The following is a 14,413-nucleotide window of genomic DNA, read 5'->3' on the forward strand; positions in this document are numbered from 1 at the left end:
AAAGAACATCAGTTACGGAACAGGTAAACTGTCTTTTCTTCTTTGAGTGCTTGCTCATGTCCATCCCATATTAGGTGACTACCAAGCACTACCATCGGAGGCAGGTAGGAGTTCCCAGATATGTAAACTGCAACACAGCTCTGCCGAACCCAGCATCATCTCTGGCCTGCTGAGCAATGGCATAATGTACCGTGAATGTGTGAACAGAGGACCACATCACGGCTCTACTGATGTCCTGGATAGGGACCTGCACCAGGAAGACCGCCGAGGACAACTGAGCTCTAGTCGAGTGGGCTCTGACAATCGGTGGCGGTAGAACCCCCCACCAGGTTGTAACAGTGAGAGGGATAGTTCAGTGGTTTGAGCATTGGCCTGCTAAACTCAGGGCTGTGAGTTCAATCCTTGAGGAGGCCATTTAGGGATCTGGGGCAAAAGTCTGGGATTAGTCCTGCTTTGAGCAGCGGGTTGGACTAGATGACCTCCTGAGGTCCCTTCCAACCCTGATATTCTATGATTCTATGATCCAATTGGAAATCCTCTGCAAGGACACTGAAAGGCCCTTCATCCAATCTGCTGTAGCGATGAAGAGCTGACTTGATTTACGGAAAGGCTTGGTATGTTCCAGGTAAAAAGCCAAGGCTCTCCAGATGTTCAGCGCATGAAGACACCTCTCCTCACTGGTCTTGTGTGGTCTGGGACAGAACACCAGAAGGAAGATGTCCTGGTTCAGATGGAAGGTAGACACCACCTTTGGCAGGAAGGCCGGGTGGGGCTAGAGCTGAACCTTGTCTTTGTAGAAGACCATATATGGCAGTTCTGAGGTCAAGGCTTTAATCTCAGAGACTCGTCTTTCTGATGTCACCACCACTGGGAAAGTGATCTTCCATAACAGGTGGGAAGGGGGCAGGAGCCCAGCGGCTCAAAGGGTGGGCCCCGAACCTAGAAAGGACCAAGTTAAGATCCCACTGCAGGACAGGGGCCCGTACCTGCAGGAAGAGTCTATCGAGACTTCTCGAGAATCTGACCTTCATATCATGAGAAAACACCGTCTGGTCCTGGATCGGCAGGTGAAAAGCAGAGGTAGCCACGAGATGCACTCTAATGGAAGTGTGCGGCAGGCCTTGGTTCCTCAAATGAAGCAGGTAGTCTAAGACAGATTGTATGGAAGAATGCAAGGGAGAGATGCCACACTCGGACGCCCAGTGGGAAACCTTGTCCACTTGGCTAGGAAAGTCAGTCTGGTTGAGGGCTTCCTACTTCCCAGGAGGACCTGTTGGATCTCCTCCAAACAGATCTGCTCATCCGGGTTCAGCCACGCAGCATCCACCTCAAAAGGTGGAGGGACACGAGACTGGGGTATAAGAGCCAATTGTGGTCCTGTGACAGCAGGTCTGGTCGGTTGGGCAGGGACCAGGGAGGGGCCGCTGTCAGGTTCATGAGCATGCTGAACCAATGCTGGCAAGACCACGCAGAGGTGATCATGATAACTTGCGCCCTGTCTCTCGATCTTTGCCAGAACCTTACTGATGAGTGGAATCAGAGGGAATGTGTACATCAGGCTCCCCGACCACGACAGGAGGAAGGCATCGGAAAGGGAGTCCTTGCCCAGACCAAAACTGATGATATTTTGTTTTGCCTGGTGGTGAACAGGTCCATCTGGGGAGTTCCCCACGTCTGGAAGATCATGTAGGCTACCTCCTGATGGAGCGACCACTCATGGTGAGAGGAGAAGGCCCTACTGAGGTGATCTGCTAGAGTGTTCTTAATGCCAGGGAGGTGACAAGCCTCCACATGGATCTTGTGGTTGAAGCAGAAGTTCCAGAGACGGTGTGCCTCCTGACAGAAAGCCGATGAGTGCGCTCCTCCTTGTCTGTTGATGTAGAACATTGAGGCTGTGTTGTCTGTCAGAACTCTCAGTACCTTGCCCAACAGGTGAGGTAGGAAGACCCCACATGCCAAGCGGACCGCTCTGAGTTCTTTGACATTTATGTGTAGCATCATCTCCTCCAGGGACCACATACTCTGGGTCTGGAGATCTCTGAGCACCCCACCCGAGGTCCAAAGCGTCCAACAGCAAGTCGATGGAGTGGGGGCGGGGTTTCAAACGGGACTCTCTCTAGGACCTTCACACACTCGGTCCACCAATGCAGCAAGGTGAGTATTACTGCGGAGGATGGTAACAATCTTTTCCAGGTGATCCCTGGACTGGGAAAAGATCAAAGTCAGCCATTGCTGCAGGGGCCGCATCCGGAGACTGGCAGGGTGGACAATGTATGTGCAAGCTGCCACACGGCCCACCAGACACAGGCAAACCCTGGCTGTAGTCAGGGGGAATGCAAAGACTCCGGGATAAGATTCGTCAACATCTGGAACCTTTGTAGTGGCAGGAATGCCCTGGCACAGGTTGAGTCGAGCTCTGCTCTGATTACCTTTATCCTTTGCACTGGAATTATCGTCGACTTTGTGTCATTCACCAGTAGACCCAGGGAGTGGCACGTGGCTTGCAGCACTGCAACATCCTTTTGGACCTGAGACCTGGAGCTGCCTTTGACCAGCCATTCGTCGAGTTATGGGTAGATCTGGATACCCCGGCACCTGAGATAAGCCGCCACCACCGACATGCACTTGGTGAACACCCTCAGTGCTGTTGCTAGGCCAGACAGGAGGACCGTAAATTGGTAGTGGCCGGGTACCCCCATAAATTGGAGGAAGTGTCTGTGACCTTGAAAAATCACTATGTGGAAGTATGCGCCCTTCAAGTTGAGGGCGGCATACTAGTCTCCCGGATCCAGGGACAGGAGGATAGAGGCGAGAGAGACCATTCACAACTTCAGCTTCTTTAGGTACTTGTTGAGGTCTCGCAGGTCCAGAATGGGCTGTAGGCCGCCCTTGGCCTTTGGGATTTAAAAGTACCGGGAATAGAACCCCTTGTTCCTGTACTTGAGAAGAACCTCCTTCACCGCATCCAGCTGCAGTATCCCTTGGACCTCCTGCGTGAAGAGACTCTCGTGAGACGGGTCCTTGAAGAGGGACGGGGAAGGAGCCTGGATGGGAGTAGAAAGAAACTGGGGGAGGGGGAGTATAGCCCTGTGTTCAGGACCCAGCGGTCCGAGGTTATAGTGGTCCACGCAAGGAGGAAAAAGAAAAGGCGGCTGGAAAAAACTGAAGATGATGGATCCAGGGAATAGTATAGTAGGTTGCCCTCAGGCACACCCTCAAAACGGTTGCTTGGCTCCCTGATTGTTTCAGGTGGAACCTGACTGAGCAAAGGGTGGAGGAAAGTGGCTCAGGTGGTGTTTGTAGTATTGGCCTTCTTGTAGTCCTTGGCCTTCTTGTGAGGCGGGTCCTGCCTAGGCTGGCTCCCTTGTCGCTGAGGCTCTTGCAGTTTGAACCGCTTACATGCCAGACCTGGGACATAAAGTCCAAGAGTTTTCAGGGTGGCACAGGAGTCCTTTAAACCGAGCAGCTTGCTGTCTGCTCTGCAAACAGCGCCTGGCTGTCGAAAGGAACATCCTGCACCGACTGCTGAGCCTCAGTGCACAAGCCTGAGAGGAGCAGCCAGGACGCTTGCCGCATGGAGATGGCAGAGGCCATAGTGTGGGTGGCAGAATCCGCTGTGTCTGAAGCTGCCTGTAGGACTGCCCTGGTCATAGCTGTGCCCTCCTTGAGGATCGCCCAGAATTCCTTCCTCGACCCTTTGTGAAGTGAAGCCTTGAAGTTGGCCATGACCTGCCACATGCTGTAATCGTAGCAGCCAAGGAGGACCTGGTGATTGGCCACTCTCAACTGCAGGCTGGAAGACAAATAAACTGTGTGTGCAAAGAGATCCAGCCTCCTTGAGTCTTTGTTTTTGGGGGTTTGCCTCTCCCTGTGATTAATTGCCTCTACCATCAGGGAATTGGAGGCCAGGTGGGAATATAAGTACTCATGCCTCTTGGCTGACACAAAGTACTTGCGCTCGGCCCTGTTAGAGATGGGGGGCAAGAAGGAGGGAGTCTGCAACAGGGCAGTGGTAATCTTCAATACCCCTTCATGAAGAGGTAAAGCCACCCTGGCAGGTGCTGAGAAGCAGAGGACATTAAATATGGAGACCGAAGGCTCCTCCAATTTGTCGTCCTGAAGCCCCAGGGTAGAAGAAACCCTCTTCAATAGTTCCTGGTGTGCCTGAGCGTCATCCTGAGGAACTAGGCGAGGGGACTCCATGATAGCCTCATCTGGCAACGACAAGGATGATGCTGGTACCGCAGGACCCTCAACTTCCATTAGTGGTCCACCAGGCTGCTCCCCTGGGTCCTCCTGGACCTGTGGGGTCCTTCTCCCAGAAGTCTCAGGCACTGGAGGAGGTTGAGATGTCTAGGCTGCTGACCCGTCTGAGGCTCCTGACACCAATCGGGGAGCCTGGGAAGGTTGGGTGAATCTCCAAGGGTTCTATGGGTACCATGGCGCTGGCCACTGCACTTGGGGCCCTGGGACAGGTTTTGGTGCTGATGATGTAGGCAACAGCGCCAGTATCGTAGGATGCCCTGCAGTTACGGAACTCTGCTCTGTGCTGGAGCTATCGCCGGAGTGGTCGCTACCCGGTGACCAGGATTGAGTGGAGCGGCAGCTCTTATCTGACTGGTGCTGGTCACTGTGCCTTAAGGTAGATCTGTCTGAGTGAGATCAAGGTCTTGGTCTGGGTCTTGGGAACTGACGGTGTTCGGCGGATCAGTGTCGGAAACCTGGCAATCTATGCTTTACGCTACTTGAACGGTACCAGATGTCAAGCGGGACCAGGAGCTATCACGCATCAGTTGCTGGGAGGATCTTCCCGAATAGGACGACCACCATCTCGAAGACTGATGACAATGGGCTGGTGACTGGTGGCTTCGGTCCCTCGATCGGTCCTGAGATCTGTACCAAGGTCTTGGTGAAGTGAGGGGTCAGTCTTGGTGCCCCTGCCAGGGACTGCAAGCCTCAGTGGATCTGTGCCAGGCTACTGGTGAGGTATGCCCCAAATCCTGCTGTCGGTGCCCAAGGTCTGGGGACGAAGAGGGCTCCGCTGAGCCTGCTTCTTTAGCTCTGAGGCATGACGGCTTTGGGTGAGGGAGCAGTGGCTGGACATCCCATGTGATGGGGAACGGTGCGCCACGCTGCGGTGGGGACGTATATGGAGGACCCAAGGCGGGTTTACCCCGAGACCGGGGTACCACTGGAGCCAGTGTGAGTGGCACCGGAAGCATCACGATCTCCTGAGCTGCCTACAGGGATTCAGGTGTCGATGGCACCTGAAGCTGACGGAGACCTGTACTGCTATCCGGAGTCACAGGCAAGGTATGGGATGGCCTGCACTGCTTGACTTCAGCTGGGGCCTGACTCCCCTAAAGGGCCATTGAGCTGTCCGATGCGGGTCCTGGCTTGCCCCCAGCCCTTCCTTTCCCTTTCAGGTGATTATCCTGCTCCATTTTCATCCTGGGTTTGAATGACTTACAAAGATGACACTTGTCACTTATGTGCCCTTCACCCAAGCAACTTAGGCAGCTATTACATGGATTGCTGATGGGCAAAGGCCGTTTGCAATGATCGCAGGGCTTACAGCATGGGGAGCGGGTCATGCCTCATCCCCAGGCTGAGTCCCATTTGGAACTAACAAAGACTTTAATAGTTGAATTAGTTACCCTTAGTAGTAGTTCTTAACTATATACAACTATATTACAGGTTTTGCAAGAATGGAGAACAAAACAATTCTAGCCAAAGCAGCAGATATTCCAGCACTGTCACTGGCAGCAAGAAGGAACTGAGAGTGTGGGGAGCTGGTGGCACTCTTTATACTGCGCCATGCAGCCACCACTATAGAGGGCGCCAGAGCCAGTCTCCTAGAGATACTGCTGAGAGAAAAACTTCTGGCACTGCTGCATGTGGCAAGTACACACACCTAATATGGAATGGACACAAGCAAGCACTCGAAGAAGAACAAAACAATGCAAAACTTTAGAACCTACAAGTCCACTCAGTCCTACTTCTTGTTCAGCCAATCGCTAAGACAAACAAGTTTGTTGACATTTATGGGAGTTAATGCTGCCCAGTTCTTATTTACAATGTCACCTGAAAGTGAGAACAGGCATCTGCATGGAACTTTTGTAGCCGGCACTGCAAAGTATTTACATACCAAATATGCTAAATATTTGTATGACACTTCATACTTCGGCCACCATTCCAGAGGACGTGCTTCCATGCTGATGATGCTTGTTAAAAAAATAATGCATTAATTGAATTTGTGACTGAACTCCTTGGGGGAGAATTGTAAGTCTCTGGCTCTGTTTCACCTGTTTAGGCCATATATTTTATGTTATAGTAGTCTCAGATGATGATTCAGCTCTTGTTGTTCCTTTTAAGAACACTTTTGCTGCAGATTTAACAAAACGCAAAGAAGGTACCAATATGAGATTTCTAAAGATAGCTACAGCACTCAACCCAAGGTTTAAGAATCTGAAGTGCCTTTCAAAATTTAAGAGGAATGACGTATGGCGCATGCTTTCAGAAGTCTTAAAAGAGCAACACTCTGATCCGGAAACCACAGAACCCGAACCTCCAAAAACAGAAATCAACCTTCTGCTGGTGGCATCTGACTCAGAGGATGAAAATGAACATGTGTCGGTCTGCACTGCTTTGGATTGTTAGTGAGTTGAACCCGTCATCAGCTTGGATGCATGTCCTCTGGAATGGTGGTTGAAGCATGAAGGGACATATGAATCTTTAGCGCATCTAGCATGTAAACATCTTGTGATGCAGGCTAGAACAGAGCCATGCAAACACCTGTTCTCACTTTCAGGTGACATTGTGAACAAGAAGCAGGAAGCATTATCTCCTGCAAACATAAACAAACTTGTTTGTCTGAGCAACTGGTTGAATAAGAACTAGGACTGAGTGGACTTGTAAGCTCTAAAGTTTTACGTTATTTTATTTCTGAATGCAGTTTTTTTTGTATGTAAGTCTACATTTGTAAGTTCAACTTTCATGATAAAGAGATTGCACTACAGTACTTGGATTAGGTGAATTGAAAAATACTATTTCTTTTGGTATTTACAGTGCAAATATTTTTAATCTGAAATAAATATAAGGTGAGCACTGTACACTTTGTATTCTGTGATGTAACTGAAATCAATATATTTGAAAATGTAGAAAGCATCCAAAATAGTTAAATAAACGGTATTTAATAGTGTGATTAATCACGATTCATTTTAAGTGCTTGACAGTCCTACTATAAATGATCTACATAAACTACATTACTGAATAAATGCAATAAACTATCTTCTTTCTGTCAGTGTTGCAAGAAAGCCTACTTACCTTTCCCTTGTGTTTGTCGAACTGCAATCGCTATTAAATCCATTTCCTGAGGCAAATTGAACATCAACCTGCCAATCAATGAAAAAAATTGTCAGCTAGAACAGTCAGCTTTTTTCATGAAAATCTACCATCAATATTTAAATACAGGCTAATATTTTACATCAAATTAAAAGCATCATTTATTCATTTTCAGTTATAATTTATGATTAAGTGAAAAGGGCAATGGAAAATCCAAAAAGAGACGCTAACTGAAAAATGATCAAGTGAAATAATACTGCATCTGTAATACTGGAAAAAAAGATATGACCATAGTTCATTTAAGGTGCTTTTTAAAACAGAGATGGCTGTATTTCTTTAGTATTTCTTATTTCTTCTAACTTGGGTCACTATCTCCAATAAGTGACAAGCAGTGATTCCAGACATTTGTTTCTACTTACAGCAAATTTTTGTTCATACTCTACAATATAACAGCAGCAGTTTCTGATTATTTAGAAAACCAATATGGTGGCAATAAAGCAGTTTAAAAGATACACTATCCCCTGAGAACTAATTATGATTTAACTACAGTAAATAAATCTACACCTTCTGAGAACTCTAGAGAACACTAGTTTGGTTTAGGCTTGCGCTCTGCTGTTAAAATAGTTTCACTTAAAAGAATACTACTTTCCTCTGGGAATCCGTAGAAAGTACACTTGAACACCATCAAATGAGTCAACATTAACTTAAAAAAATCTTACTATGAGAACTGTTTTAAACAGATTTCAACTGTATTATGATCCTTCTTCATTTTAAGTTTTGGAGAAAAGATAAATTATTTAACAGACAGAAAAGATCCACATGATGTTACCAGTGTTTGGCTATACAAGATAAATCTAGTAAACAATTTATAGTCTGTAAAAGCTCACTTTTAATGCAAATAAAGAGTAGTTCATTTAAATTAAAGGTGGTTTTGCCTTAGGCAGTATGTGCCACACTAATAAGAAAAGAGTAAGCGGCGTTCAGAATTGTTTCTTCTGAATTTAGGAAGAAGATTCAAGGACTTCCAAGTCCTCCTGTAACCAAGATAGTGACACAGTATACTAGGAACTAGTAAGTACAAGTGCACCCTCTGCTGCCTACTGGAAATAAATGTTATGGCAGACAGCTACTGAAGGAGCTAGTTGTCTGCTCCCCCACCCCCCGCGCTTTTTAATTTGAAATGTGTTTTTTTATTAATGGCTGCTGCTAGATAAGGGAGAGGAAATAGAGCAAAAATACAGAAAAGTAACCACTTCCTGAAGTCGCAGAACATCTCTGCATAATGATTCAATTGCTCACATGACTATCAAAGGAATAGGTTATTCTAAGGGCCAAAGAGAGGTTTGGACTATAAAACACCTTTACTAATTAGAAATACTTCAACCACAGCTGACTGGAGATTTAACAGGTCCAACAGATGTTTTTTTCACTTTATTGCAGGAATCAATGTGAAACATTTTCAAAGAACACTAGCCAGAAGATCTCTTTGCCAGTCCCACTTCCATTTCACGTGAAATACAGCTTGAGAATTGTTTCTCTTGGACACTACAAATTGCTTATTGAGACTATGATTGCCTATCTACAGCCAACCTTTAATATTGAAACACACCTTTCCTTGTGTTGGGAGCCAGTAGCAAAATCCAGAGAGGTTCTTTGTATTCATTAACATCACTTCAGCTACAATTCTGAATTCATGGTACTCCAACAAGGACATTAATTTTAAATTTGGAAATGGGGGACAGAAATGGGGGACAGATTACAAATTTTGCTGAAACAAACTTGTTTGTCACCAGGGCCGGCTCTAGCCATTTCGCCACACCAAGCATGGTGGCACGCCACGGGGAGTGCTCTGCTGCTCGCTGGTCCCGCAGCTCCGGTGGACCTCCCACAGGCGTGCCTGCCGCCCTCCCGGCAACTGGCAGAGCGCCCTTTGCGGCATGCCACCCTAAGCATGCGCTTGGCGTGCTGGGGCCTGGAGCCGGCCCTGTTTGTCACCTCTCTGTTCATATGATCTAGGTCTTTTAAATATCATGCAAACAATAGATAGTCATATTACAGCTATGGGGGTAAAAAAATCAGGGCAGGAAAAAAGTTAGTATTGAAACCAAACATAGACCTCTGAAACAAAGAGATATGATTAAGGGAACACATGCATGGAACTGTTAGAGGTTTGGCAACAGTTAACAAGACTGAGTTTGAGAACAGCGAGATTGTACTATTTAGGCCAAGAGGAAATTCTGTAAGGAGGTACACAACATGGGGAAGTAACTAATACCTAGGCTGAGACAACTGGAGGCAGACAGATTTATTTCTGCTATCTGAGATAGCCCTGGAGGCACTGTCACACAGCTCCAAGGCAATAATAAAGCGCTTCTGAACTTAATAAATTGTGTTGGTTTTTTTGGGGTGTGAGGGGGTTTGTTTCATTTCTGAAAAGAAAAGTTGTTTCAATTTTCTTTACTAGAAAGAAGCTATTGTAGATGGATTTACATTCTTAGCTATTGATGTTCCCACTGAAGAAATAAATGATTGTATTTGTGACCAATTAGACTGAAGGAGGAAAAGGGGGTTCATCAATGGTATAATGTAATATGATGAAGTTATCTCATGCTTTCATTTCCTCTTTTATTTCACTTTCCCCTTCATTTCAATGTTTTCATAAAGTTCTGTGTTTCTTATTGTTGCACAATGAATTAAGACAGAAGACCTCACTGATGAATCTAGAAGACCGACCCATTCAAACTAAATTTACTCAACAGGTAGGGATAAAGAAAAGCATTTCTCTGATTCTGGAAAAAAATGCTTTAATTTCATTTCAAATTTTCGTCACCACCACGAATTTTTTGTGGTACCTGATAAACTGTGAACTGGGCGTTGCTGGTGTTTAAAATAACTGAAATATTAAATGGTAAAACAATAGCACATTAATAATTTTTCACAATATAATTTATAGTCTATGTTGTCAAGAGTAGTAAACAATACTTAAATGGTTCATAGAAATATCAGGGCCAAAGAACCATCAGTCCCCACAGCTAGCCAATGCAATGGCTTTTGTGTATATAGCAACATAAAATGGGAATTGAAACCACAAAAACTACGTTTGAATAATGTTAACAGCCTGACAACTATACATTTCATTGATGTAGTGGGTTTAAAGCTGAAAGTCTCATTAATGCACCCTGCTGTGTTACAGTATTGCAGAGGTATTACAAAAGGCAACATTACATTCCAGATGTTGAAATACCTGGGCATGGGTTAGAGACAGACTTCTACCCTTAACTCTGAATGTCTTTGTTCTGGGTGGGCAGAGGGAGGGATTAAAAAAAACCAAAACAAATCAAGTTGCTTGATTATAGTTACTATAATTTCATTTACAGAGAATGCCATAATATTGGAAACACTTAGCATTAGAACAAAGAGATAATATTTTTTAGTCAAACTGAAAAAAAGGACATGCCACTTGATCCAAGTCTCCTATGATATTTCAGACAAGGAGGTGACCTGCCAACTCTCTGTTCCATTTTTATTACTTTATTACATAGCCATAGTCCACTATATCCTTTCTGGAAATTAGCAGTGTATTTATTGATATATTTACATATTTCATTACAGTGCTTGATACCGGATGTGTAATCCATCTCCTTAATTTAGGTAATGGCAGTCTGAGCTGGATACTTTTCTAAAGAATAAACTGTACTGAAACAGAGCCTTCCCTCGTGATGGAGTTTAAAATATTTTCAATAGCTACAAAGGTCCATAGGACCACATAAAAGGAGATAAGTCAATCAAGGATCTAATGCACTGTGACAGAAATGCTCAGACGTTACTGCATAGTGCCATTTATGGTTTTATAATTCAGGCTTTCCCCAGGAGCATCTGGGAAGAAAAGTTGTCAGATCCTAAAATGCATTACTGAAAAGACTGTTACTTCTAAATGACAGTTCTATTGACATTTCCATTCCAATTCTTAGTTCTTACAGTTATAAAAATACCCTCCGTAGTAGAATTCCGCATAACATCATTTTGTTGCACGCTAACAATAAGTCCTATACCAAATTTTAGAGGAGGGATGGTTTTGCCCCTTTCAAACAATAAAATAGTAAATTATTCACCAGGTAAGTAAGTTGTTTGAGCAACTTAATTTAATTAAGTTAAAAAAACTCATCTCTCTTCCCCCAATAAATCCTTATTAAAGCTAGCTATGGTCTAGTTTAAACCTCACGTAAGTCAGGAAATGCAGACTCAAGGCTAATGTGTGTCAAATCATTCAGTCTCTTTGCTAAAAATCCATTCCGTTTTCTCCTGTGTACTGCGTGCCATTCACAACATGCTAAAGAACTCTTTACCCCATTCCCAAGTTGTTACATATTGTAGGTTTTCTATTTGTTTTTCTAACTAAACTCAAAATATACTAATAAAATGATGAGTTTATCTATGGGAACACAAGAGCATCTTTGTGAACAGAACAGTTTTCAAGTTAACAACTTCTTCCACTGGAAAAAAAAGCTCATCTTAACAATATATTCCACTAGATTTTCTTAATGGACCATTACCCTTTATTTTCAGAGTGTAATTACACAGAAAAGGCCTCTAATCCCAGCTACTTTTCGAGAGCAATCTATTTCTACACAGCGCAGACTACCTGAAATTATTGATACTTTAGTGCAGTGCTTGAAACACAGTCAGAGACATTCTACCCAACCTGTCACTAGTACATGTGTTGGAGCTCATCAATATGCCAGTAAATTTCTCTTTTATAGCATAAATCCAAGCAGCTTCCACATAAAACAGCCTTTTCCCATATTAGCACTAGTATACAAAGTGATAGTATCTTTTACATCTGGAGATATTAGTTTCCTGCATCCTCTTAAAAAAACAAAAAGATGAAGGTGTTCCAAACTTCTGTAGATTTACAAAATGCCTTGCAATTTTACACTGCTAGTTTCTCCTACCTTGCTATAAACGCTTATTGTACAAAGAAGACTCTATCATATTAAGATCATCATATTTTTTCTGACCTGTGTCTGCTGATACTTTGAATGGACTAACAAGGTTGCTTTACAGCAGCAGTTTTCCATCCCTTTTTCATTTGTGGACTACTAAAAAATTTCAAAAGGAAGTGCAGACCCCTTTAGAAATCTTTATGCAGTCTGCAGACCCCCGGTGCCCAGGGACCACAGGCTGAAAACCAAATGTCTTACAGTTACACGCACTTTGGACAGTTGTTGGGGGAAGAAAATTGTGCTAGCAACAAGAGTGTAAACTGTAGGGCCCAATTCTGTAAACACTTATTACTAGACATAGTGCTATTGTGAGGAGGATGAAGTCAATCTGGCTACACACAGTTGTGACCACTTCATTTGAAGTGTTTGGAGGACTGGGCCCACTGACTGGACAGGGGATAACACTGCTACTTTTGGTACATCGGCAATAAAAATGGCACTTACTTTTTGTGCTCTCTGAATTTTCAACCAGTAATTTTCTTGTGTCTTTATTCTACTTTTATATCAGATATTTTAAAATTAATTATTTGCATATGTTTATTCTACTTTTATACCAGGTATTTTATAATTAATTCTTTGTAAATGTTTATATACTATTTTTTTTAAAAAGAGACAGAATGTAAAAACACAGTAACACACAGCCAAAGGTGTCAGGAAACGTACTCAAATAAGAAGGGACTCCAAAAACGGGTTTGCCAGCAAAATGCCAGTAAAATTTGAAACCTGGGTTCAGACACACTGGTAATGTTCCAAAACTCAAAACTTAAAGAAGTTCTTTATTCAGTAAATCAGCTTCTCTGTGAATATCATCAAGACCACAAGGTTATAGTAAAGGAGGGAGTTTCCAAGGGAGATGTGAAGGGAAGTAAGGACTTAAGTTGTTTCGATTTAATTTAAAAAACCCATTCTAAACAATTAAATTTTTTCCTTCAAAAAAGTAATCTTTTCAATTCATGACCTTTTTTTCTTGAAAAAAAAAAATACTGCTTGAACCATTATGAAAAGCTAACAACATAAATGGAAATGAAATGGATTTCATTAAAAATGAATTCCAGTGCCAAGGTCTAACAAACAGAGTAGTTATTGGGATGTAATAAAACAAATGTATCACAACATATTAAGAATGATATCTTCAGAAGTGAACCAGAGAGTTGTAAACATATTGATCAAGAACAGATCTAACTGCTCTTGTCCAAAGTAATACATCTTCTGGTTACTGTAAAATAATTAAAATATACACAATACAGTCTGTAGCCATGTCACCTTGAGCTACAATTTCATCATGCTTCACACACTAAGCAGAATCAAGCCTAGTCCACGACAGGAATAGAGACATTCAAAGGTAAAGTCAGAAACCAGAGGAGGTACTGTTGGTGATTCAGTAGGTAGTATGCTTCCTTCTAATTTAATATTGAATCCACTAACTTAGTCTGATGTTAGGAAACAAGCATTCTGATGGTAAAGAACGCCCTCTGAGTCAGAACAGAATGCACTGAACTCATACAACATTGTCAGCTATCATCTTTCAAATGAGATAATAAACAGGGCACTTTGCAAGCACAGAGGTTTCAGCCGCAGTGTCCTCACCAAATTCCAGTTTGGGCCTACCAAAATTTCTCTTCAGTCTGTTTCCTGTCTTGAACTGTTGTGTTCAGTTAACTAGTTGCCATGTTCCACAAAGAGGCTGTGTTTCAGCAGTGGGTGAAATAATTCCCAAACAGCCTGTCAAGTACTTTGGGATAATTGTGAACAAGAGACACTATATAAACAATTTATATTAAAATAAAATATATATAAAAACATGCTGTCATCCAGATGTAATTCATAAAGTGTAAAAAAAGCTGAAAATGGCTGAGAATTTAAAAATTGGCAAGTAACAGACTACAAATCCCAGTGATTACTGAACTGGTGATATTTTAAACAAAAAGAGCTTTCAACTATGCTTGTAGCTGTTTGCATCGCTTCACACTGACTCAGCCATCACAGGTTTCAGAGAACAGAGAGTGACAATCCTAGAATCTTATAGAGCTAAGAATTGGAACAAATATTTCTGAACAAACAGGAAA

At 43.4% G+C, this 14,413-nt stretch overlaps 1 protein-coding gene across 1 annotated transcript in view; it reads right to left on the bottom strand.

The window, feature by feature from the left end:
• Positions 1 to 14,413, bottom strand: part of HLCS (holocarboxylase synthetase) — a 209,240-nt gene that overhangs the window by 14,522 nt on the left and 180,305 nt on the right. The window contains exon 7 of the mRNA XM_075073730.1: positions 7,327 to 7,394. Within this exon, the coding sequence (XP_074929831.1) occupies positions 7,327 to 7,394 (68 nt within the window). The remainder of the gene's footprint in view (positions 1 to 7,326; positions 7,395 to 14,413) is intronic.

The sequence above is a fragment of the Chelonoidis abingdonii genome, chromosome 1, assembly GCF_003597395.2.
Source record: "Chelonoidis abingdonii isolate Lonesome George chromosome 1, CheloAbing_2.0, whole genome shotgun sequence".
In the NCBI taxonomy this organism is placed as follows: Eukaryota; Metazoa; Chordata; order Testudines; family Testudinidae; genus Chelonoidis; species Chelonoidis abingdonii.